This window comes from Anser brachyrhynchus (genome assembly GCF_964034855.1).
Source record: "Anser brachyrhynchus genome assembly, chromosome: 1".
Taxonomy (NCBI): Eukaryota; Metazoa; Chordata; class Aves; order Anseriformes; family Anatidae; genus Anser; species Anser brachyrhynchus.
This window is the reverse complement of record NC_137694.1, coordinates 72,143,849-72,171,369: the sequence shown is the minus strand read 5'-3', so window position 1 is coordinate 72,171,369 and position 27,521 is coordinate 72,143,849. Positions and strand designations below refer to the sequence as shown.

The 27,521-nt window shown below is 41.8% G+C and overlaps 1 protein-coding gene across 2 annotated transcripts; it reads right to left on the bottom strand.

The window, feature by feature from the left end:
- On the bottom strand, positions 1-25,922 carry LOC308188024 (protein mono-ADP-ribosyltransferase PARP12-like). 2 transcript variants are annotated; one of them, XM_080576583.1, is made up of 15 exons: positions 25,256-25,922; positions 24,754-24,846; positions 22,868-23,000; positions 20,053-20,305; positions 19,830-19,973; positions 19,419-19,487; positions 18,749-18,850; positions 16,352-16,475; positions 15,020-15,189; positions 12,350-12,466; positions 11,731-11,827; positions 11,237-11,318; positions 7,366-7,496; positions 2,721-2,872; positions 1-2,096 (listed from the first exon to the last, which is right to left on the bottom strand). In XM_080576583.1, exons 1-15 carry the CDS (start codon positions 25,543-25,545, stop codon positions 1,813-1,815), a joined length of 2,241 nt encoding a protein of 746 aa, XP_080432709.1. In that variant the 5' UTR covers positions 25,546-25,922; the 3' UTR covers positions 1-1,812. The 2 variants fall into 2 exon arrangements, with proteins under 2 accessions (XP_080432709.1, XP_080432710.1); XM_080576584.1 differs by lacking the exon at positions 24,754-24,846 and having other exon boundaries at positions 25,256-25,907.
- Between the last annotated feature and the right edge of the window lie 1,599 nt (positions 25,923-27,521).

The following is a 27,521-nucleotide window of genomic DNA, read 5'->3' as shown; positions in this document are numbered from 1 at the left end:
TATTAAGTAGCTAGTTTACTAGATGTGTTGAGTTTTGCCATCCTTTTACAAATAGAGACAAACTGCACATTAACAAGATGAAAAGTGACTGAAAACACATTTTATTTGCAAACATGCCAAAACCCAGTGATTTAGGAACTCTACAGGCAAACCAAAAGTGAGAGAATTTGAATATAGGTAAAACCTTCCCATTTAGTGCATTATTGATATGTTTTCATTTAGTTCTAAAACAGTCATTCTAATAAGATATACTAGTTTTATGTATTTTCCCATTCTCTGGGTAACTTTGAGAATTTGAGTAGTACACGGGATTGACAGACTAGTGTTCAAGATGCAAATTACTAGGAAGCTATTCATGTTATTGTAAAGCTTGTCTTAAATTACCATTAGTCTTTCTTTAGCCTCAGCAACAGTTTCTGTCTCAATAGCTACACTGCCAGAATATCTTTCTGCAGAAGAATATCTTTCTACTTTCTTCAATTTACTTACGAATTCATTAGTAAAATTCAGTAGAATCTCTATATGACATTATCCTTTTGGGATGAGAAAAAACATCTAACTTAATTAAAAGGGTTTAACCACTGTTTGTTAGTATGGTTGTACCTCACTGACAAAGACCAAAAAAAAAATACCAAAAAATGGACCAAATTAATCAGTATCCAGGATCACTGTGCTCGAAGTACTAAGAGGAACTACACTTGACAGTGAATTCTCAAATGAATGCACTGTGTGCAACAAAACACATATACGAAATGCCTTAGGCCAGTAGTTCTACCACTGGCCTCAAGATAAAATAACTGGTCTCTTCCGGTTATTTTTTATTTTGGGAAAAACGAAAATTTACATACACAAGTAGGACTGAAAAGATCAACGTTTCTTAAGATATTTCTCTGGTCCTACAGCATTTGCTAAGCAAGTGTTCACAGTGAGAAAGTACATGGCCACATTCACTTGAAAGCCTAGCTGACTGTCACACAGCCTTTATGTACGTACAACCATTAGCTGCAGCCAAACCACCAAATTTTAGTTTAGCTTATTCACAGGTCGTGATTCTCATAGTTTCACTCCAAATGCATTTCTGTATAGGTCACAGAGCAAGTTACTGCAAATCTGCAAAAAGAATTTGATCCAGCAATTTCCTGATCAAAACAGCAGCTGCCGTTGTACAGACGAAACTTCTCCAGTTGAGAATTTACAACATGAAATTAAACTAAACTTTTCATTCTTTGTTTTACCATTTTAAACTTGAAACTAGTACTGGTATTAACAAACAGCACTTTGAAAACTAAGTCAAGTCATTCTTATATACACTGATTTGTTTAGATTCATGATAGACAAGAGGATTGAGTACAGTCATACTCTGCACTGAAAAGAATTTTCAAGTCTCTACAAAGCCTTCAGCATTGCAAAATGCTGTTAGAATCTTGAGAACTGCTAAAAACCAGAAAGCTTAAAAACTACCATACCATTAATTATTGTCTTAACCAAACCTGTTTATAAAGAGAAATTCTCTCTACTCTATTTCCAAGAAAATGTGTTTACAATTATTTATCCACAGAAGTTGTAGCATTCAATTTCCTGTCCCATGATTCTGATTTTTCTGCTATGGTTATCCAAATATCTTTGCTTCATTTGGGAGAGAAAGGGAGAAGACAAGGAAATTAGTCTCAACAGATATAACATCTGTTTTGCCAGTCCTCCTCAACACAAAAATTCTTTGGATTAACATTCAAAAATGTTGTATTAAAAAGAAATATGAGAACACCTGCAATTTGGAAGATAACATGAGGGATACAAACAGCTCTGATCACTTCAAGATATAATACATTTTTTTTCTGCCTCCTTATATTCTATCAGATACTCTGGGTAAATTTGATATTTTTCAAAAATAACAAAAATGGAGGGATTTAACTCGTTGTCCACACAACTGTCATAAGACCAAAGTCCGTCAGCAGACCTTGTTGGGGGGCGAACATAGTCTGCCCTGCCTTGAACGTAATCTCCAACCAATACACGAGCCATGAACATGACATTTGGTTTCACTGTAGACTGACAGTATTCATGGGAATATGAAGCATCTCTAGCAAAGTAACTTCCTAGAAAAAAGGTAAAAAAACATATGGTTATAAGGGATTTGTATAAAATGACAGTGAAAACAGAGCATCACCTTTTTCAGGAGGCATTTGACCCAACTTTCAGGTCTCCTCTTACTCAGTTTACACAATACTGTAGAATGCATTTACTTATTTATTTTACAAGAGAAAGGGTTTCACCTCAGAACTTCTATTTGGAATTTGCTATTATAGGAATAATTATAAAGAAAAACCAAACATGGCATAAAAACACTACAGGTATGTGTGTTGTTATTAGAGGGATAGACAAGAAAACACAAAGACCTTCCATGATCATGCTGAGGGAATGCACACCTTCTTGTTCCCTGCCATGAGTATCAGCTATTTCTCTGGCAAGTCTAAATCATGACCTTGAATGTTTAGAAGATCCCACCTCCAGCTACAGGGGCTTTTTCAAATTCCCTCAACACCTTGTGAAAAAGCATACCCCTGCACAAAGCAAATTCTTGTCCTCCCCAGAGAGAAGGAAGATGCTAACACCAATTCCTACTTTTTTTTTTTTTTTGGGGGGGGGGGGGGGGTCTTCATCTTTAAAGACTTCAAAATCAGGGGGTTCTAAGGTCTGACACTCAGTCATTTCCTACATACCCTTTCCATAGTTGGCTCCATTGCTTCCACAAGTTCTCCAGTCAAAGTTGTTTATGCAGATATCTTCCAGGCGGGCACCCTTGGTTCCATGGAACAGGAGCCTTTCGTTTACTTCCTTCTTTCCAGCTTCCTTCTTCATTTGCTCCTTTTTCCTAACAGAAAAAGGCAGTATGGGAGAGCATGAGCCATGGAAGAAAACTGAGAAAGGGTTTAAAAAATAATTAAAAGTACGTGATGTACATGTAAATATCAGCTGGATGAGATTTCCTGTCTGCTTTCTCCTCCCTCAGCTTGGAAGATGAGACAGACTAGCAGTATGATGAAAAATTGCAAGATGAATGATCTACAAATACCAGTGCCCAGCAATTCTAGATCAATTCATTGACAAAAGCCAGAATTAAGCAAGCATTGACACTACTACAGTCCCCACAGCTTTTGCTCCTGTGCAGGGTCATACTAGTTCTGCTTCAATGTCTCCTGTCCCTTCCCACATACACACACAAACGCTGCAGAGCGGACGTTGTACTAACCCCAGAGCCTCCATGCTTCAGCAGTAAATAAAGCCTAGAGGCAGCTTGTTCTTTGCTCCTCCAGCAGACTGAAACTGCCTTGCACATGGGGCCAATCATCCTGCAGGAGGACAAGGCTGTGCTGAGACAAGCTTTCAGCATGCACCTGACATTCCCTGTATCAGCCCTTCCATCATAACCCTCCACCACCCTGAGCTCCTGCCCGTGCAATTCTGCTGAGGAGACAAGAACCAGAAAGAGATAAACTGACCCTCCCTTCACCACTGAAGACCTTATTAATTTAAGGCCAGCATCAGATGGCGAGCTATGAGCAGTACCAAAAGAGGAATCACAATGGGAGACTTAACTAGTATCTCCCATCACTACTGCACAGCATCATGACCTTCCACAGATTTTCAGAAGCTGCTGAAGTGGACAACAAAGTAACGTTCTTCAGGAAGTTATCAGCTACAAAGTTAACAGACCAAGGTAGAGGGGAGAATACTTCCAACTTGAAAACTGCCTTAGTGAAGTGATAAGAACAATGGACTACAATTCGTTGATAGAGAACTTCATAACTATGTCGAACTCTGCCTGGTTAGTTTAAATGTCTCATCAGAGGAGGATTAAAAGTACATAAAATTACATGTTTTCAGGTGCCTAAGTTTTGCTAGATAGAAGTGTTTTATTGAATTACTAGCCAATAACTTCCTGGGTTCAATTACTTCACAGGTCAAAGTACTTATTTGAGAAGTATTTTTCATCTTCATTACCATTGAGAATGGTAATGAAATGGTCCTAGAATACTTGTATTATGTATCCGTGCTTTTGTTTTAAACTAGACAACTGTTCTATGCAACAACTTAATCTGCTACTAAATGCACTTGAACGTGGTCACTGTCCCTGCTGCCAGCTCCAATCTGCAGGTATGTGTCTTGGCACAAGTACCAAGAGTTTGAGATCACTGATGCAGATGTTGAAAACCAGAAAAGAGCTTTGGAAAACAGAGATCATAATCTTAAAGCGTAAGGATGCACCATTCTCACTGAACACTGACTTCATTAAGAAGAGGTACTCAAACTCTTGAAGAAGCCTTAAAAAAATCTGACTGGAAAAAAAGGGGCCTAAGCACCCTTACCCTTGCCCACTTCTTTTTTCACACAGAGTCACACAGAAGGGTGATGCCGTCTGGCCCAACCCCTGCTCCAGCAGGGCCACCCAGAACAGGCTGCCCAGGACCACGTCCTGGTGGTTTTTGAAGATCTGCAAGGAGGATCTGGAAGATAGTTTCCTGGCGCAGCTGGTTAGTGAGCCTACCAGGGGAGGTGCCCCGCCAGACCTTCTGTTCACAAACAGTGAAGGACTGGAGGGAGATGTGGTGATCGGGAGCTATCTTGGGCAGAGTGACCACAAAAAGGTAGAGTTCTCTATTCTTGGCAAAGTCAGGAGGGGGATCAGTAAAACTGCTGTCTTGGACTTCCGGAGGGCAGACTTTGAGCTGTTCAGGACACTGGTTGGCAGAGTCCTTTGGGAGGCAGTTCTGAAGGGCAGAGGAGTCCAGGAAGGCTGGGCACTCTTCAAGAAGGAAATCTTAATGGCTCAGGAGCAGTCTGTCCCCACATCCCCAAAGACAAGCCGGCGCGGAAGAAGACCGGCCTGGCTGAACAGAGAGCTGTGGCTACACCTTAGGGAAAAAAAAGAGGGTTTATGACCTTTGGAAAAGAGGGCAGGCCACTCAGGAGGACTATAAGGATGTTGCAAGGCTGTGCAGGGACAAAATTAGAAAGGCCAAAGCTCATCTGGAGCTCAATCTGGCTACTGCTGTTAAGGATAACAGAAAATGTTTTTATAAATACATAAACACGTATTATGGATGCAGGGGGAGACTTAGTGACAAGAGATGAGGAAAAGGCTGAGGTGCTTAATGCCTTCTTTGTCAGTCTTTAGCAGCAAGACCAGTTGTTCTCTGGATATCCAGTACCCTGAGCTGGTGGAAGGGGATGGGGAGCAGAATGTGGCCCTCATAATCCACGAGGAAATGGTTGGAGACCTGCTACAGCACTTGGATGTATGCAAGTCGATGGGGCCAGATGGGATCCACCCGAGGGTACTGAGAGAACTGGTAGAAGAGCTGACCAAGCCACTTCCCATGATTTATCAGCAGTCCTGGCTATCAGGGGAGGTCCCCATGGACTGGTGCCTAGCAAACGTGACGCACATCTACAAGAAGGGCCGGAGGGTAGACCCGGGGAACTATAGGCCTGTTAGTGTGACTTCAGTGCCAGGGAAGCTCATGGAGCAGATTATCTTGAATGTCATCACGTGGCACTTGCAGGGCAACCAGGCGATCAGGCCCAGTCAGCATGAGTTTATGAGAGGCAGGTCCTGCTTGACGAACCTGATCTCCTTCTACGACAAAGTGACATGCTCAGTGGATGAGGGAAAGGCTGTGGATGTGGTCTACCTTGACTGCGGTAAGGCCTTGGACACCGTTTCCCACAGCATTCTCCTCAAGAAACTGGCTGCTCTTGGCTTGGACTGGCGTACGCTTTGTTGGGTTAAAAACTGGCTGGGTAGCCAGACCCAAAGAGTCGTCGTGAATGGAGTTAAATCCAGTTGGAGGCCGGTCACTAGTGGCGTCCCCCAGGGCTCAGTACTGGGGCCAGTTCTCTTCAATATCTTTATTGATGATCTGGATGAGTGGATCGAGTGCACCCTCAGTAAGTTTGCAGACAACAAGTTAGGTGCATGTGTCGATCTGCTCGAGGGTAGGAAGGCTTTGCAGGAGGATCTGCATAGGCTGGACCGATGGGCTGAGGCCAACTGTATGAAGTTCAACAAGGCCAAGTGCCGGGTCCTGCACCTGGGGCACAACAACTCCAAGCAGCGCTACAGGCTGGGAGATGAGTGGTTAGAAAGCTGCCTGGCAGAGAAGGACCTGGGAGTATTGGTTGATAGTCGGCTGAATATGAGCCAGCACTGTGCTCAGGTGGCCAAGAAGGCCAACAGCATCCTGGCTTGTATAAGAAGCAGTGTGGCCAGCAGGGCTAGGGAAGTGATTGTCCTCCTGTACTCGGCTCTGGTGAGGCTGCACCTTGAGTAGTGTTTAGTTTTGGGCCCCTCGCTACAAGAAGGACATGGAGGTGCTTGAATGTGTCCAGAGAAGGGCAACAAAGCTGGTGAGGGTTCTGGAGAACAAGTCTTCCGAGGAGTGGCTGAGGGAGCTGGGGTTGTTCAGCCTGGAGAAGAGGAGGCTCAGGGGCGACCTTATCGCACTCTACAGGTACCTTAAAGGAGGCTGTAGCGAGGTGGGGATTGGTCTGTTCTCCCACGTGCCTGGTGACGAGGGGGAATGGGCTAAAGTTGCGCCAGGGGAGGTTTAGATTGGATGTTAGGAAGAACTTCTTTACTGAAAGGGTTGTTAGGCACTAGAATGGGCTGCCCAGGGAAGTGGTTGAGTCCCTGGAGGTCTTTAGAAGACATTTATATGTAGAACTTAGTGATCTGGTTTAGTGGAGGACTTGTTAGTGTTAGGTCAGAGGTTGGACTATGTGATCTTGGAGGTCTCTTCCAACCTAGATGATTCTGTGTTTCTGAGGAGACTCCACAACTTCTCTGGGCAACCTGTGCCAGTGCTCCGTCACCCACAGAGCACAGAGGGGTTCCTGATGTTCAGAGGGAACCTCCTGTCTGCCAGTTTGTTCCCACTGCCTCTTTGGCACAAACAAGTGTTTTTAACAAGTACTTTGTATACTATAATGGATAAACATTTGTAACAGACAGAATGCACGTGCAACAGGCAGTTTCTGTTCAACCCCTCTGACAATATACAATTCCATGCCACTGTCAATATCCTCATCACAGTTTTGTGTCATTCATGTCTTTCTGTCACCCCCTCCTTCACCTTCGAAGGAGTCATGCAAACGGAAGCTCTCCCTAGGAATATGGCTTTCTCTGGTCCATCTTAGACTGATAGCACTTAGTCACTTAATTTCACTCCTCAGTCTGCCCCTAAGAAGGAAATACCAGTCAAGTTAAAGCACAGGTGGCAACCTCTTTCACTTCCCAGGAAGTAGATTTAGGACAGCAGTTCTTGCAGACCCCCTGCCCTTAAGGATGACAAAACAAATACTAACCACTGAAATACTTTCCAGAGTGATGGATTCTGAATCCTTTGTACTCTAACGATGTTGTAGGTTTTCATAGTCTGCTCAAACTGCTTCTTTATTTCTTTGTATTCAGAGGATATGTTACTGATCTCCACTGCCTATAAAATATAAACCAAAGCAGAAGGCATGAGGCTTCAGTTAGCTCATAACACAGAGAAGCCTGATTACGGCAGACAAACATTCAGAATGGCCCTCAAACTATACGTAAGGAAGTTGATTTAATGATTTAAATTGTTGTGAATAATTAGGACAAACAATAAATATGTAAATCAGTATGTCACTCCTGCTCTGCAAGGACACCTCACCTCTCTTCAGGAAGGACACTGAAAGTGAGGAAGAGGTCAATTAAATTTTTGTCATCTCCAAGTAAGAGTTGACACTGGTAGCTATAAATCCCAATGAAAGAGTAATCTCAAAAAGCAAACTTGACTGATAATTTCAGATAATATTAGTTTTATGAACAAAGTTGATTAAGAACAAAAGTATTAGATAACAATTATCATTTGTAACACACATGCAGTCTCCAAGCATCAAACCTCCTTAACTTTCCAAAGCTAAAACTTGGAAAGTTGCATTTAAATATAGATTTAAGGAAAAAAAAAAAAAGCTACATTTCTAAACATGAGAGCAATTAAGATTCTAATAGGAATGTTACACTAAATACCCACGTAAACAAATACATTTCTTCCTTTCCTAAAGAAAACAAAGTCTATTAATCCACATTTTGTGTTTAAAAATCCGTGAAGAAATGCACATTTTTCCCAGAGAAAAGTTAATGTAAAACAATTTAAACATGATTTGTGCTCTTCTGCTTACATCGTGAATAATTTTCCCAATTTTCTCTAATCTTCTAGAATGGGCACTTATATTCTGTAAACTAGAATGAAAATGCCTAATGCTGGCAGACTGATGTCATGCAGTAAGACATTTTACTTTATTCATGCAGTAACGCTTTTCACTTTACTGCTGCCGAAGTCAACTGAGGAATCAAGAGGACTTAAAGTGAGAGACCCAGCAACCCACCTATCGAAGGCGTGTTTTAAGAAGGAAAGCTGTGGTCATTCAGGGAGGTAATATGAAATCAATACTTCAGCCTATCAGTTGAAAGCTGCACATTTTAGAAGGATAAATTTGTAGAGGAGATAAAACAGGGATTAAATTTTACAGGTGCATATAGATAAAGGAGTGTTTTTCTAGATATCACGTCTAACCCATGCATTAAATACTTAATGAAGAAGAGGCTTATTTTATGAGAGTCTTATAAGGATCAAGAATAAAGTCAGCTGCACAAGGAAGAATTACTTCTTTGTATTTATTAAAAAGTTTTTACACAGTTGAAGAACTTTTCCCATGCCCTAATACAAGAATATTTTGCAAAGCCTCTTCACAATGCAACACAAAACAATTTGGACCAGCTAGTATTTATTATCTGCATGCTTTCTGACACCACAGCTCACTGTCACCTACAAGATGAAAATTATGTCAACATATTGTAGTACTACATCCTTTATTGATACATAAACGATTCTTACTTGGACTATAAAATACGCTTTTGCTATGTTCAATCTTTTGCTAAGGAAGTGTAAACTTTCTAGGTACAACAGAATGTCAGCTACATGGTACAATGCCTAAAACTGTAAGATGGGTACTTCAATTATTTTATGATGTGATGGCTTCCAATCAACGAAGACAGTTCTACTTTGCATAAACTCTCTTTTGGGATAGTCTTTATTTCCCCAAAGATGCAACCCCTACTAACAAAGGGTAACACCACCTTGCTGTTGCAGGTTGGTGCTTAGTAATAACAAAACTTCTTTAGCTCTTTTCGTCTTCAGACTTAAAAAGGAAAATCCTAGCAAGGACAACCATTTGCTAACCCATTATGACACATCAGCTTCCGTCCTTGATACAGCACAGTAGTCTTCAGCACACCAGTCTTCAGCACACATTGTCAGGATTCTGAAACATAGCTGCCACATGAAGACTAATCCACTGACACAAAAACATACCACCTTCATCACACACATTTCTCAGTTCTACATTAAAGATACAATTCAAAACCCAACATGAAGTCCCAGAGAAAATATCAATTCCTTTTTCGCCTTTAAAAGGTTTATCAGCTACTAACTTTGTCTGTTAAACAGCAAAGAGATTCACACCAATTTTCCAATTGGTGTTTGTTACCAACATCTAACATGCTTTTCATATACTCTACTTTCTATAGCACTATGACTAAATGATTTACAGATTAAGACACTGCAACACTCAAAGAACAAGCAATGTTACCAAAACAGAGCTGCTCTTCTTAAGCAAGAAAGACTCTCTCCCTATCTCATAGGTGTTCCTTTTTATAACGGGTCACTTCCAGTGCAGCAAGGTTTGCCAGAATTATTTATCAGTATCTGAAGAGAAGGGAATTCATCAGGTCATAATTGTCAGATGTTACGATGGTCACCACATGCATGCAGAATCCCAGCCAGTCCCAATATTACCTACTGCAAAAAACATGCTTAGGGCCACACAGAATTATTTAATCTAGCCCAGGTTTTCATTTTTAGTACCAAAACGTACTGTGGGCTCTGTCATTTTTTAGGTACAGAATTAACGTTTCCTTTCATATGAAAGGCATTTAGTTTGTAAATTAAGAGACAGTTTTCTTAGGTCCCAACTCAACAAGCAAACTGAGCTCTAGAAAACAAGATGATCTTTAATTTCACACATCCGCAAAAGTTCCACCAGAGATACCATGGATCTGCATGTCACATTCCAAAGCCTCTCACACACACTTCAGTGACTCCAGAAACATCAAAATGAATGGACTCAACTGAAATTTTCAGACTGAAACTTTCAGAGTAAATAAGGGAAGCACTAAGTGCATACAACTCATAGACCTAACAGGAACTGAGCTACCTGTCTTCCCGTCATTCTTTTGAAAAAAATCAAGCCTACGTTGAAAATCAAGCTTTATTCAGATAAGCTGCTAAAAAGCCAAGGGAAGAGCCAATGAGCTGTCTTTGTTATTGTGACAGAGCTCAGAGTATCACAGGTCCAGTTCTTCAAAAGGTCTGGCTGCTAGGTTCCCACACAAACTCTTACTAGTTCAACCATCAGGTGCTAGACACCTGAAACTTTTACAGTCTGAAAAAATTAGTGGTTTTGTTGTTGTTTGCCTGTTTGTTTTTCTACTAATTGTGAAAAACAACGATGTGAAGGGAGTTAATGTACCAAGCAATTAACTTAAACTTTACCTATTGATTTTTTTAGCAGAACTGTATTTAGATGAATTTGCTATACACACACACAGACAGATACTAGTATTACATTCAGTAAGGCACAATCCAACAGAAGGTAGTCAGTGTAAAATTAAACATTCAGGACAAAGCAGAGTAACAGAAACCAGCCCATGGAAGCTAAGAGACATGATAATTCTGGTTCTCATGCCTTTCCCAATGTATTAACACTAGGGAAAATCAAGTACAAGGAGTGAGAATAGCAATGGAGCTCTATGTCAATTGAAAATAGCCAGAAGGAATTCTCAGTCTGAAAATGTATTACTTCTGTCCTGCCCTTAGCTATCAGTATGTCTGTGCCAATACAATTTGATCAATATCACACAAGATTTTGTAACAGTCAATGAGTAAAACCTCTTGTGCTCAACATGATGCACTGTTCCTTAATCAGGGTCAAAAACAGTATATAAAAGGACAAATATAACACCGAGAAGCATTTTTTTAGTATACTGTAGGACTTCAACAGTCTGTGTTTCTCTTCCAGTAAGACTACTTTTTAATATCATTAGAGTGAGTAATTAAAACAAACAAACTAAAAAATAAGATACCTTGTATTTTGAGTCAGGCAAGGCAAATGAATCCCAGTGGGGAGGACAGGCTTGATTTGGAATAGACGAATCCCTCTGACTGCTAGCAAAGGGAAAGAAAGTGCGAAAGTGTTATCATTTCTAGTTCTGCTCTGACTATTCAATTTGGCAGCATCCCCTTTGGGCAATTCCTACATTTAAAAATAAACAAAATAAACCACAGAGAAATTGGGAAACAGACTCATTTTGTAAGCTGCCATTCAGTTGTCACAGTCCTCTTTCATGTGCCAATTTAAGACATGAATGTCCATCACCAATCCTGTGGATGTGGTACCTGGAGTAACATGTATCCCAGAAATGAGGCAATGCACCGAGCAGGCAGCTCATCATATAGCAAGTGGATATGTTTTCTTCTAGCAACAGCTGAATTCTTTGCACAACTACTATCTACACTGGCAGCAATTTTGCCTTATAAATACTTCTCAAATATGAAACAGCTTAAGGGCATCATTTACCTTTGCTTTATCTTCTGCACTTCTTCATAAGACACAAACTTTGGTCGCCTACAGACCCGTCTTCTAGTTTTAGAAGAAATGTTTGTCTGGGTCATTTCTAGAGGGAAAAAGAGAAAGGAAAATGAAAAAATGTAATGAATAAGTCTAGCAGATAGGGTCATTAATTAATGATAATCATTCATTAATGAAAAATGGCATATTCATTGTCAATGCTATCTGCTGAAGAATAGTTGCGCAAAGACTACGTAAGCTTCTTGTCCTTCCCTGTAACTCTTATTCAGCCTTTGCCTATCTTACTTGCTCCTATACGTCATTCGTGCTTTTCAAAAGTTGCTCCAGCAGCACAGAAGGGGAGATTACCTCACTTCAGGTTTACCATGACTTTATGTGAAGACTTCGATCTTTTGATTTCTGCTCCTATGTGAGTCTAGAGAGCATCAAGGAGTAAGGGGGAAGGGTACTTCTGTAAGGAATTTCCTCACTTCTGTCACCACCTCATTTCCAGTGAGTAAATCTGGTAACATTAGTAAAGGCATAGCCTTGAAAAGCTGGGATAGTTTGCAAATTAACCTCTGTAAAACCCTGCATAGTTGTAAATGAGAACCTTTAAAATGAGTACCTTTAAAATTGAGCTGGTAACCATACAAGCCAGCCTGGAAAGGTACGATGGCATCTGGATCTGCCAGATACAAATTCTCAAGTATGTCAGAAGATGGCGAGTTCACAACATCACCTTCTCCCTTTAAGAAAAAATCGAACAAACAAAAACACAAGAGAGAGAGAAGAGTAATGATTATACACAGTCAAGACTAAACCTTAGATAACTAGTTTGGGTAGAAGGAAAGAGGAAGCAATGAAAAGGATGAACAGGGATCTAGCCAGAACCGTTGTGGCCTATTGTGAGTACCAAACACTCCTAAATATGTGGACATACATAATACTGGACATACAAGTATCCCATATAAATCTCTGTAACAAATATAGTTCTCTAGTGTACAAACCAATGTAAAACATCAGAGTATGCTGACGGAGACACTTTCTATCTAAGCTGCTGATTGAAATCAAGGCCCAACTTTACCAGAGCCACTATATTTATCATCTTCCCCTACCTACCTTTCCCTGTCCCTGGATCAACTCTGTGTTCAGCCAAGAAAACCGTTTGTGCAGCTACACTGTGAACCAGGTAGGGAAAACTGATCTTCCTGAGAAGACGGAGAGATGCCTTATTTATTTATTTTCCTGCATTTCTCTGACCAGTGCCCCCTACTCCTGACCCTTGGTAATATGGTTATCATAACTAATGCCATTTTGTAGAGTAAGCAGCCATTATCTGTAAGTGAGCTGGTCATATATCAGCCCCCCTTTTCTCCCTCCTCACTAGCCTTGAAGGTCCTGGGGTGCCAGGCTGACTTCTTCCCTCCCTTCTGGTCTTGAAGGCTCTGGGCATCAGGCCAACTATTTCCCTCCCCGCCAGTCTCCGAGATCCCAGGCACTTGGCCAAACAGGATGTGGTGACCCTGTTACAGCCCAGGGAAGTGTAAGAGCACATGAAGCACTGCCTGTAAAGTCAAGCAGCTACAGGTCCTAAGTGGGACGTGGACTGGAGCTGCTGCTGGATGCCAAAACCCATGATTCCCCAGCAGCCAGGGATGCCTCCACCATGGTATGCTTCCTTCAAGGACCGAGTGACTCATAATCCAAGTATTCCAAGTGTAGATTGTGATTGTTATATTGCATGCCAAGTGTTAGGATTTGACCCTTTGGTGGAGTAGCTCTTCCCCCAAACTCAGCTGTGGTTCAAGATTAACTAACATTACATCATTCCTCTATTGTCAATGGGCAACAGGTGTAACAGGTGAGTACAAACAGGTGAGTACAAAACTCCTTGATCATGTTTCAAACCCTTATGGCCTGGATCATAGCTGAGTCTATGAAGTACCAGAAATGGACATTCTGGAAGATACCAGAATGTCAGAGTTGGTGGAAAATACCAGATTTTCCTTGTCTATCTCATAACCAGGACGTAAAAGTACTAAGAGTCAATCGTCTTGTGATCCTGTAAATACTGGTCATAAGCAAAGAGCCCCTTGAGCTCTTCAGGATAGCAGTGGGCTATGAACCAAAACTCCCCCTAAGCTGGCATGTCTCTCAGGGCAGACTCCTGCTGCATATGCTGCAAAAAGAGGAAAGTGAGTAATTCACCAAAGGCCAGACTTGTTGAGATTCAACGATCATCTGCTGAATACGCCGATGAAACAAAAGGGTAAGTAATTCACCAAAAAGAAAAATGTCCCTAAAGCATGCAACTAAGTTTAAGAAACCCCTGTACCTTGCAGTAAGTCTCATGTGAACCTTGCCATTCTCAAATCTTTAACTAAATCCCTAAATATCACAGAAACTAATTCTGTGGTTTACCATAAAATGTTAATAAAACCTAATTCCTGTTAAGTTCTAGCTTGTCCAAATTAATTTGTGACAGACCCAGCCTGCAGAGGGTTCAGATGCTTAGAATAAACACTAACTAACTGTAAGATATGCTGATTATAAAATACTGTGCTATGCTGATCATAAAACCTGGTGCTACATTAATTACAAAATTCTGCGGAATAATAAAGCTTCAATTATAACTACAACTTAGTAGCATCTTCATTCTGCCCAGGATCCCTAAAGAACCTGTCTGTCCCCATAGCATCAGATGGCAATTTTTCAGATAGATCACTCTCTCATTAAAGAGGATTTGCCCACCCAAGGAAAAAGGTGATGTTTGACTTGAGACAGCAATCCTTACATCTCTGAGGCAAAAGGGCAATGCTTAAAACAGGCAAGACTACTTCCTGAATAATTTTAAAAGGTACATATCTCAGGGATAGTATGTAGAAGACATGGACAACTCCAAATGGGAATCTGATGACAGAAACCAGCAAGCATCATCAAAAACAGTCAACGTAAGCTGAAAAAAAGGGTATTTTGTCTTCTTGCATTCACCATCAAGATCTTTGTCAAGAAAGCAGATTTGACAAATCATCCAGGTACAAGGAAAGATAATTGCTTGTACTGAATCTCACTGTAAGGAGAAGAGGCGTGTTCCTTCCCCTCCAGCCTGTCACCATTTTACCACATCTGTTAGGAATATCTGTAGCTTCCCTCCCTTATTTGATGCTAAAATTCAAGCACAAGTATTTACTTAATTAACCTCGTTTGTGTAAAAGGAAGTGGAGGGAAGAAGCTCCACACATTCCTTCAGGAGTGATTCAAAGCACAGGATGAGGAAGGTGTACAGGATGTTGACTTGCCTGTTCTCCATATTCAATCCACTGGCCTTGGTCATTCTGCCAATACCAAATCCACTTTGTAGTCAATACAAACATGGGTTGTGTGACAGATGATGGTGTAGAGAGGCGTCGAAGCAACGAAGAGGAGCAGGTCATTGTCTGGAAATTAATGTTCTTATCTGCTGTACTGTAAGGACAAATTCAGAGGTTTATTACAGTAAAAAGTACAGATTTTAATAATCTAATCCCCTGTTTAATCTGGTGCAATCTTCTTTAATATAATGTGACTGTCTGAACTTAATTAGGCCTGAAATAAGAGTATTTTCCACAGCATGCATGGCAGCTCTGAAAACTGCTTCCAACATTCAGAAGTGAGCTATGGCCTGTGAGAGAGCGAATATCATCTCAGTCACTAGCCATATTACATGCTGCCAGCTTCACAGACTTTCTGGGGCTACACACACAACAGGCAAAGATTTCTGCAGTAAACAAATGCACACAGCAATTTTTCTCAGTAGAAAAATGAAAGCTGGTAAGCACTTTACTGACTTTGCCAAAAACACCTGCAGCTTATCAGCTTTGTTCTTTTTCTGTGGTTACAAAGAACACAATCACAACTGTGAGTTTTACAAATCCCACTGCCTGGAGCTACATGGAATTTTACTCTTTGCAGTCTTGAAAAATTAACTTGAGGCGGCCTCATCTTGGGAATCTTGCTTGTGATTTGCACCACGCAGCAGCCTAGTCAAGCAGCAAATCAAAATAATTTTCTGGCTTAAAAGGCAAGAGCCAAAATGACAATGTCAATTTATCAAGGGCAAACTTGGGGTCCCCTACCAATCCAGCTGACTTACAGTGTGGATTTCAGAAAGGAGTTAAAGGAAAAATTAATGACCCTAGCATACATTGGGAAAGTGAGAGGAAAAAGCAGAGGGAAAGGGAGAGGGAAAGGGAGAGGGCATTTCATAATACAGACCAGCTCTGAACTACTGTTAAGAGACCTAACTTAGTTAGTAAAAATACGTTATGATTTATTACTTGAAATACTAACACTCTAAGCACTGAATTCCACTTTACTCTTATTACTCTGCAGAGTTTTAAATGCAAGATACTGACGTGTTATACTTTAGAAGATGAAAATGGGGTGATATTTCCATACAGTCACTTTTACTTTTCTCTTTAGAAAGGAAAAAAAAAACCCTCATCTTTGTACATTCCTCCCAGACTCTGAGGACTAATCAGACTAATCAGAAGTTATGGAAGTCAGACATCTCTAAGAAGAAATCAAGAGTTTTCCCTCATAGGCTCAACCACAGCACTTTAAGCAACCAGTCCAACTATGAATATACCTGTTCATTTTTGGGTCACAATAGGCCTTTTCAATTTCCTCCATCATGGAAAGGTCATTCCAGGTGAACCCATTAAATACTTGCCATCGATATGGCAAATGGTAATGAATCGATCTGCATTTGTCTGTAACGAGATCAGACTTAGTCAAGAGCTCTGCAATCACAGAAAGTAAAACAAGACAAGAAAAAAAAAAAAAGGAACAAACACTTTTTGCATTCTTTGGCTTTACCTCCTGGGCTTTGGTATGAACAATAAAGACAGACCACTGAAATTAGAAATGTGTTGAAACGATAGCGGTGTGTTTTTCTTTATTATTATCTAGAAAATCCTGCCAAATGTATTCAAAAAAAAAAACAAACACAACTGTCTCTTTGCTGGGACACGACTTTGGCAGCTGGGAAAGCAGAGCCACAGACAAGAAGTTAGTGTTTATATGTCACATCACCATGTTTCTCAGCTGTAAAGGGGCAAGTTTACAGGCACTCCAAAATAGTTGCTTCTCTTTCCCTCAGTCCCTTAGAGCTTCTGAGCTCATTAACAAGATGGACTGTTAAAGTGTTTTCTTTAGGCCCAGCCCAACGAATGAGGCAGCATAAAGGACTGCAATACTCCACAGGATATCCTGCAAGAGAGACTCTACATTCATCCTGGAACATGTAGCACACAGTCCTGCTAACAAGACTGTTAGACACCATTGGAATTGCTGCTTTGCTTCTCAGAACATGGGAAGCAACAACTTCAGCTGCCTTATATGTGGGACCTGTGTTACACAGAAAGGGGAAGACTTTTTTTAGGTCTGTGAGTTTGAGTTCAGACCTTAACGTCTCTGCATGAATGCATGCTGCTCTATACAGGCACAGTCTGACCTCCATACCTCCCTGTTAGGGTAGCTGATGTGCACTCCACATCTGAGTACGGACCAAACCTCTTATTCACAACTTTTGAACCAAACACCATATGGCTAAACACACTAACTCTCCAGTGGTTGGGTTTAGCTGTTTGGTGGTCACAGTATAGTCGCTTTGAGCCTGGGCACACCATTCACACCATGCAAGTCAAAAAGTTCATAACCTTCACCCTCAAGCCTGGTCTTAAAGAAGCAGAGAGAGTCTGAGAAACGTGATACCAGGCTGGGGTATCTGCTGCAGAGACAGGGCCAAAAAGTTTTATCATTCCTTTCCCTTGACGTTTCTGACCACAAAATATATGACAACTAGCCCTGTTTATGAAAACAGAATAACTCACTTCTTTTTTCTTTTTTTCCTTCTTTCTGTTGATAGGGGTAGAACACACCCTGTCTTGAAAGCACCATCTCTAAATTAACTTGAAAAGCTATAGAAAAAAAAAACCACACTTGGTCTCTCTGGGCTAGATTTCATTTCTATGGTTCATAAAGTACCCATAAAAGGCATCATTTATTTTTAAAGCACTGCCTCTCTTCCAAGTAATGGTGAAGAAGAGGCATTATCAAGCCCTTAAGTGGGAAAGAGTAATTTACTCATTTGATTCAGAAAAGGAGCTTCTGAGGGGAGAACTGCATCTTTACAAGAACACAAACCCACTACAGAAATGCTAAACACACACAAGCATCTGAGACCAAATGATCTTCAAGCAACTAAGTACGTACTTCCTAAGCAAAAAGTGAACACAGTCTGACTTAGTTAAATGGTCTTTGGCCAAGACCAGGAAGTCAGAAAGGGAGTAGAAATTTAGAAAGTGACCAGACAAGTTGACCAGAAGAAAAATTTAATGCTACATCCCTCTTATCCAAGGAAGCCTAAATCACTTAAGGCTTAGGAGACTGTTCTGGGACTGTGTCTGAATACAACTGCTTATACTTATATTTTCCCCAGATCCCTATTATTGGCCACAGCAAGAATCACATTTAGCTTACATAGTACAACTACTGTGTTTTCTTAAATCGTTGTAACAGGTCACTTTTTAAAGGACTTAATGGGGCAAGAATACGCCTATTATCAGACATCCATAAGACACAACAGGAATAAAGGATGACATATGATCAACCATCAGCATAAGGCCAGTTGTTAAATTGATCTAATAGCTACAGAAAGTATAACATTTAACAGTTAAAGGGTTTTAGAAAATCATGCCCAAGGCATGACCTCATCAACGTGACTGAAATAGACCAAAAACATGTTATCAAAAGGAGGGAGGGTTTATGTGTATCCACTTGAATTTCCTGTGATTATGTCTGCAGTTCTAACAGAGTTCATTACTGACTTGGAAACAAAGTGAAACAGTGAGAATGTATAACTGGCCATGGACAATGCTGAGGTGCTGACACGCCATGTGCCTCCACTAGTCAGAGCCATTGAGTGGACAGTGCCTCTTCAGACACTGCTCTCCAAAATACTATTATTTCTTGTAAGGCTTACCGTTATGTTTGCAGTACTTCCAGACATAGAACAAGCAGATCTCGTCACTGTTATCTTCCTTCTTGTCCTTCAAAGTGTTCGCAGAGGAATCGTCTTTTTTACCTAACAAGAAGGAACACATCAGTCCTTTATTTACCCTGTGAAAACAATCCCATGAGAAAGATACTGCATTTGACATTTGATCCCACACATAACAAGGAGTTGACTGTAATAGCCAAGCCAAGCACTTCAGGATCTGACTATCCCTGTATTCTGAATTAGGCCTTTGAAGCCAAGGCCCTTCTGCCCAGGAGGGCAGGAGATGCAAGAGTTCCTATTCACACACTAGAATGTGTATCAATATAACCGCTCTACTGCTAAAGCTGTATCCATTCCTTGGGGACAAGGAAAAGATCACAGACACACAACTCCCTCTCCCTCCCAGGAAGGAAGCAATGGGCCCAGAACTGTTCCCAATTGCTCCCCAGACTGGACACACACATGGCTATGCTGCACAATGCTCAGGCAGAAATCTCAACACTCCTCTGCAGGCTGTCTGACACTTTCTGCATATGGTATGGTAAGCTCATAAGCTGCTCTCCCACTACCACAGGGAGCTGTAGGACTGTATGAAACCAAATCCCGGTGAGAACCCTTGATCTCAGGACTGGAGAGTAGAAAAAATCCATACCTTCTTCTTTACCTCTGGCACCTGCTGGCAACTGGGGTTGGCTCTGAGGAGGTTCGTCGCTACTGGGATCTGCATGAGAAGACTGAATGAATAGCAGTGCTGTAACAGAACCTCAGCTAGCTGGCAAGATCCCGATTTGTGTGTTGAGGATTACATTCAGCACAGATCATTTTACAGGGCACTCCACTGCTGACAGATCAGCAGTAACAGTTAAAAATTCCAGCTAGTCACAACTATCAGCAGCCACTCGATAGCAATATTACACACAATAAGAAGGCAGCTCTCCCTCCCACATGACTTAGCCACGACTTACTCCATTCCCAAATGCAGATCAACAGCAGAATCGGAAAAAAAAGTTCCATGTTGTAAGAGGTGAAATAGGAAAAACCATTGGTATTTATTTAGATTCACCTTTCGAAGGTGGTACATGCACCCCAGAGCCCATTGTGGTTTCTAAAGGTAGCTTCTGTTCTTCGCTGTTTGTATCCGCCTGCTTTTTCCTCGATGTTTCTACTCGCTTGTAGTTGTAAACACGGAAGTGACGATGGGGTTTAGCTGTGAGGTAAGGAAAGAACAGCTTCTACGTCTGTCAATCTCAAAATCTTATTTAAACCCATTTCTTCTTACAACTTACTTTTCTCCTTGTTCTGTTCCTTGTTGAACTCCACATGCTTGTGATCATATATAATTTGGAAGTTTGAAACTATCTTCGCATCAATGCCTGCAGTTTCCAACACTCTCCGCGGGTGTTCATCCAACAGCTTATGGGATCTCTTGCATACAAAAAATTTACATTTCCCTTGGAGATAGTGTCGGCAAATATGAAGCCTGCTGCAGTTGTTTTTCTGGTTGCAGACACCATCCCTTCTGTTGTAAAATTGGCAGACCTATAAACAGGGAGAACAGATACAACACAAAATGGAGAAGCACAGTAGATTCAGTGATTTTTTTCTTTGTTATCTACAGGCATTCAGCTTCTATGGCAGAAAAACTGATAAGAAGCACTTCTGTACTGTGTGGGTGATGTTCATTGGCATAGGTTGCCCAGAGAGGTTGTGGAGTCTCCCGCATAGCACAGAAGGGTTCCTGATGTCCAGCGGGAACCTCCTGTCTGCCAATTTGTGCCCACTGCCTCTTGTCCCCTGGCACTGGGCACCACTGAGAAGGGCCTGGCTCTGTCCTCTTTGCCGTCTCCCTTCAGGTATTTATAGACATTTGTACACATTGCTCAGATCCCCCTGAGCCTCCAGGCTGAACAGTCCTAGCTCTCTCAGCCTCTCCTCATAGGAAAGATGCTCCAGTTCTTTCATCAGCTTAGACCTGTAGGCCTTGGCTGAAGAGGCTTGTAGGTTACCACTAGCGACAGCCAAGCAACAGGAGAGCATACTGTGAACATAAACATGGACTGCCTTCAACAATACAACCTATATGTACCATTTATAAGACCATGCTCCTATGGAGATGCATAAATGCATAATGTTCTCGGTCAACCTTGGTGTACTATACAAAACATTCAGTTTTGTATGGGTAAAAGGCCAATAGCTTTAGTGTTTTGTTTGTTTGTTTGTTTGTTGGAAAAATACTATAAAGTTGTGAAGAACAGCAAGAGTGTTGAACCTCACCACGGATGGGGATTCTGCACAGCATGCCATGGCCCCACCATAGATGTCTGTCTGATGCTGTATTGTCACATGTTCCCACAGCATCAGAAGGGACAGATAAGATGTCTTCTTGTAAAAAGCATCATAATAAACCACAAAACCAGAACAAAGCTGTGCCTCAATTAAACTGAGAACACACTATTTAGCTGCAGCAAGAAAACACACTGCCCCTTGCATTTGCCAGCAAAAAGAAAAAGGAGAGCCAGAGAGAAGGCGAGGGAAAGTATAAGAAAATCCTGATTCTGGGGTACTGTTGCTTTTTCTTACCCTGCTCCCAAGTTCAGTCCACAGAAGAAAAAAGATTCTTTTTGCTTGAGGGTTTTCATTTGTCAGCAGGCACACATGCAGTTAGCATTTCTAAGCAAGAAAAGTGAAGCAGGCTTTCATACCCCTGCCTCAGCTCTCAGGTTGTAGAATGGCCTAAGTCAATGTTTTCCACTGATTGAGCTATTTTACTCAGTAACAGGAGTTACAGTGCTCTACTAGCAGCGATTATTGATGCCCTCCAGAAGTGGCAGATCTACAGATAAGAGTGTAAGAGTAATACCAATCAATGATGGCTGATACTATCTGCTCATTACTGGGAGTAACTAAACAAGAAACACTTAGGTTGTAGATGCAGCTGAGCTGGATGAAGATTATTAATCCTCCTTGCTCATCACCATTATGCTCCTTGAATCTGCCAGCATGACATATTTTAAAACACCAAAAAATGCTCTATTTTGTCAAAGTCCATCACTGTCACAGCAGGGAATAAGAAAACAATAGAACTGTTATGCCAACAGATCTGCGGAGACTATAACTTCCAAAAGACAAGAGCAGCAGGCAGTACTCCAGTAATTTCTTAACCAGGAACAGCTGTAGCCAGAATAGGATACTCTTGGCTTTGAAACAGTACTTTGAAAATTGTACTACCCATATGCACATGCACACAAAACCAGAGATTGCATTGTTCGGCCAAACTTAACAAAATCAATTACTTACATACAAACTGAACACAGGTTGCTTTGTAGGAAAGTAACCTCAGTTTTTGTAGGAAAGCCTCAGTGCACTTTTGAAGGAGCAGATTTTACATGAAACTGACTGCAGTCAGTTGGTCATTTTCTCACAGATGTTTCTCACTCTTCTATGCCCATGAGCATCAAAACATGCAGGCCTATGTAGGCTGGACAAGAAAAGGGTTGCTTGCTTCCCAGTTTCCATTATCTCTTGGCTAAGAGCCAACAAATGTGGTTTTTTGCTAGGCCTTTATACCCTGTATGCATGTATGGTGACTGTGATCTTTCACCTCCATCTTGCTTACTTCACCATCTGTAAATCTCTGATGAAGTTGCTGACGTCTTTTGTTTGCTTGTTTTGAGTAACGTTATGGGCATCCTGTTGGGCTAACAGGAAGAGGAATGGCACACAGAACAGGCCAGATGGAAGCTTGCTGTACGTTTCCTGCTGTCAGAGGGTAGCTCTTCTGCTGACAAGTCATATGTGACAAGGCCTAAACCAAGTGCAGGCCTTCTGCTATATAAGCAAGCAAGATGCTCCTCTGTGTTTAACAGTTTTATTGCTGTTATGTTTTTTTAGTTATCAGTACATGGCATTTCTACAACCCTTGCTCTTTAGCATTTCTTCTGGTGCTTTCACAGACAGCCATTCCCATTCATAGTTCATTCAGACTAATCTTAATATTTCTGGTATAACTTAAGAGCTTGAAATTGAGATCAGACCCCCACCTTCTTTCTTACCCTTTCCTATTCCTAATAAACAAAAGCTTAAAAAATCAGAACAACTCACATCGGGAAGGAAGAAAGGGTCATTTTGGAGAAGCAGGACTCGCAGTTCATCCTCACTGAGGCCAGACAACTCATGGGTCTTTAGGACTTTTTTGTTCTCAGCGCTGCTGATGTCATGAGAGTACCTACAAGCTCTGCAAGAAAATAGACAGAAATATCAGATGTTCACTTTTTCAGTCAAGTTGGTTTAAAGAGCCTTAGATAACATACAATTTGATAAAAAACATGGAGAGAAAAGCACTTCGGCAAAAGCTTCTGTGAACATGCAGATAATAAATTAGCAAGAGTATGAAGGAAGCAGAATAATCACTCTGAAATACAGTACTGTTATTATCCCCATTTTTAACATAAATGTGGCCAGACCACTTGTAAGAAAGCACAGACACAAAGCCAAGTCTGTCTGCCCCACACTTTCTTCCTCTCCAGTAAGAGGCAAGTCAAGTCACACAACCTGAACAGCTGGAGGGAATGCTGATTTTAGAGGATATACGTCAGCAGTGAGGGAAGTTGCAATGAGCTCGATTTCGTGCATGTAAAATGTTGTCTTAGGGATGGCATGTAAAGAAAGATGCAACAGTCCGAGAGCCCAAAACAAAGAGATAATGAAACTGAACACAACAGAATGTTATCTCTACTGGGTGGGAAGTTTTAAAACAACAACAAACCACAACATCCATGGAAGTTCATGAACTTGGAGTTTTGGATAAAGGAATGCTTAAAGGACACTAGTGAAATGCTGGCACCACTTACTAACTCAAGATAAACATGTTTAGTGAGTATGAATTACAAAGAAAGAGAGATTCTAATTTTTTGCATGTATTTGTAAAGATATTTCAAAATCAATGGTATGAGGAGAAATAAGGTATATCTACGCAATAATTTAATGCAGTAAAATAGTTTCCTGAAAGCTTGCCCTTCAAAAACATAATTTGATATAGCCTTAAGGCTAGACATATTCAACCAATAAGTACCTGTTACCCTGTCAGACTCAAACCTCTGTTCTGTTTTTCCTTTTAGGCCCTAGTTAACTACTGAAGATTGTGATAACATTTTACCTGACATGCTGAATTACATTACACAATTTTATGTAGACATTTCACCACCCAACTGTAGGACACATTGCTTTGTAACCAAATAAATAAGAATGCAAGGTCTGAAGGGCAGGAATATGCCATTGCCAGTCCTGAGAAACAATCTTCTAAGGATACTAGATTCTGCACCCACTTGATGCCACCAACAGCCACACAACAATCTATATCACTTGAGTATTCATTTCTAAGTCAAAGGTTGAAACAGCCCAGAAATGCTATGATGACTCATCAACTGTGGTTTAGCAACACATTTAGAAAAAAAAAGCAATGAAAAGCTACTGGTCAGACACAAGTTAAAAGCTGACTTAGTTTGACTAAAAGTCGTGATTTCACTGAACAGGAAGACCCCAGTAACTTGCACAGATGTTTTCCTTTCCAACAAAAAAGGATGCAAGATCTGGAAACGAACCTTGATTAAAATCAATTAAAAATTAACCTGTCTTGATCCATGTGGTCCATGTAGCCCTCTTTCTGTCTCCTCATTTTAATCAACATCCCTTCGTCCCCTAAATACACCTGAAAGGCATATTCTTCCTTGTATTAGTTATTAATACACACAAAGGCAATTTTAAACGCTTAGCACTACTGAGAGGGTAGGAGGCTGCCCAGGAGTGCTCCAGCATGACAAAGGAAATCATTGCATATTTCTGTTCTTCCAGTGGGGGTGCCTATGTGCACCTGAAGATATTTCTAACTGCAAATCCTACGTAGCCTTATCTTACCAAGTCAGCAAAGCAACAAAGAGTAACAGAGTTTTAGCAGCCTAGTATTTCACTTGTACCATCTGGATACACACCGGGCCTTTCCTCTCCAACTCCTTCCCATCTGAGCGTGTGAGGAACTGCTTTGTAGAGGCAGAAGGCCGGTGATAACACCCCAGGACCAAGAGCTGCAACAGAAGCCTCCGACAGGAAATTCTTCTTTCGAGTTCATTCTCATTGAACTGCTTTCCATTTTCATTTCTGCATTTGTGTTTCATTTTCCTGACTTTTTTGTTTGTTTATTTACTTAGCTAATAGCTACCAGATTCGGTTAGCCCCGGGGAAGGAAAAAGAAAGAAAACAAATCCCCTGAAAGGCTGCTTGGCCTGCCCTTCGCATCCCCCAACAAGGGCAGAAAAGGGGGTGCTGCGGACAGGAAATGAAGCCCCATCCCCAGCAGCACCTGTCTTTCAGGGCTGCTTTGCTTTTCGCCTCACCCTTGGCACAACATTTCACCCATCCACACACCCACACACCCACAGAGCAGACGGAGGTGCCCCCCTGCCCCACAGCCGCCCCCCGGCCAAGGGTGCCCACCTGGGGCCCAGGTTGCACTTGCCCCTGAGGTGCAGCTTGCAGAGGTGCAGGCGGTCGCAGCCCTGGCACTCCTTGAGGACACAGACCCGCACGTCCGACACGGCCAGCACCTCGGCGGGGAGGCCGTCATCTCCAGTCAGCAGGAACCGCCGGGGCCCCGCTGCCTGCAGCGTCTCCACCAGCTGCTGCTCCGACAGGTCGATGTGCTCCCGGAGCTCCGTGAGCCCCAGTCGGCCGCCCTGGGCACACAGGGTCTTGGTGAGGAAGCTGCACACCACCGGGTCGCTCATCGTTGCCTCTCTGCCTCGGGAGACAAGGAGGCAGGCGACGAGGCAGCCTCTTGCCTTCAGGAATCGAAACTGAAGGCGTGGGGCGGAGCGGCAGAGGGCCCGCCTGCTCTTTGCATGTTGTTGTTGGTTTTTTTTACTTTAATAAAAGAGAAACTTCGCGGCCTGATATAATTCTAGTGTTCGTGTCGTGCTGCTGTTGGTTTTCTGTCTTCTGTGTTGGCAGGGAGCTGCTTGCCAGTGCCACGGTTGTGTCCTGGCAGAGGGTGCAGAGCCAAGAAGCGGTTCCTGATAAAATGCTGGAGTAGGAGTGTGAAAAAGGAGACGCAACTGAACCAGAAAGATGGGGGGGCTGAGTGTCAGATCCACCAAAGTTCAGCTTTAACCTTCAAACTCTCCGGCAATGCAAGCCAAAGAAGCAGGCAGGATCACCCACCCCCCCACCTCAGGAAGTTAATTACCCCTGACAGAGAAGCGGATGCCGGCTTGTGTTGCCTGGTACACACAGCCACTGTGTGAGCGATTGCTGGTCATGTCACAGTACCTCCCAAAAGATCAGGACCGAGATGTGCACTCTGTGGTTTTGGAAAGTTGTGGAAGGATCTTTCCATCAGGCATGTTTCCCTATACTTGCCCCCTTGCTCTGAGATCGGAACAAATGAAGTTATTTAAATAAAAGAATAGAAAAGGAGGGGTAGAAAGAGGAGTGTACCATATCAACTCTAGTTTCAGAAATGTGCATTGGTAGTTCTGGGCTGGCTTGTGTCCCAGACATGCGTATATACGTGTGTTCCCAGGTTGTCAACAGGTTGTCAGGGATGATATAACTCAGATCCATACATGATGTAGGTTTAAATCTGACTGATAAAGTAGAAAATAAGCAGTGAGTCAGCAATCTATTGCCAATGCCAAGCAGTAGAAAATAATAATGAAACTAGCAAACCTTTCAGTCATTTGCTTACGTTTATTTGTCTTCTGTTTTTCAGCCAATTCCAGTGAAAATATGCATTTGCGCATTAATCCACTTAGAAATGTCAACTACGTGGGCAGAGGAGTTTCCTGGTTACAGCTTTGGAACAGTGTAACAGCATGAAATGGGGAAATGGAAGTGAAGGACTGCAAGCAGAAAGAAGCTGCAAATACAGCCTTGGCAAGCATGTTCTATTGCTCTGAAATACACTTAAGGAGGGTCTGTGGTCAGTCCTCAGTAAAAGCAAAGAAACTTTACTGGATGTATTCTGCTAGTTGGTATAATATTTTGCAAACATAAATGCCCAGAGTAGTTGACTTCCTCACCAACTTCTTCAAACAGAACCTGTTTATATAAAGTAGCACAGCTGGGTGAGACAGAAGGAATTGCCATATCGAGGTGCCCCAGAGCAGTGTTCTTCTCTCAGGGCAGTGAGTGTTTCTAGCTATAAATACAAAGACATTTGCTGAAAGTTAGAAACTATTGAAAAAATGGTTGAGCAAATGTAACCTCTTGCTTCTGCTGAAAATGTAATCCCTGTACCTCTTTCTCTCTGCCGTCCTCTACTTCCAGCCAAAATGTCTCCTTGTTTGCTCTGGTTCTGGTATTCCTCTGACTCCTCAGTAAACTCAGTCAGCTTTCAGAGACTTGCAACAGGAAAATTGGCTGGTATGAGGGAAGTATGAGTGGAAACCGGTGTGTCCAAGCATCAGAACAATTAAAACAGCAGCCTGTGTTGATAACCAGAGAGATAGTTTAAGGCAGTAAAACTGAGAAATAACTTGTTTCTCTCAAGCCACAAAGACCCATGCTCTGTAGCATAGACAACTTGTCTGCAGCAGACTCTACAGTCTGTACGGCACATCACAAATACTATTTATTTTCCTGTTACTACAGCAGGAAGGCAGACTATAGCCTTGGGAACTCAAAATAAAGAAATAGAAAATGATCAAGAGAGTTGCCTGAAGTGTATGGAGGCAGACGTAGCCAGACTGAAGCAAAAGGATGA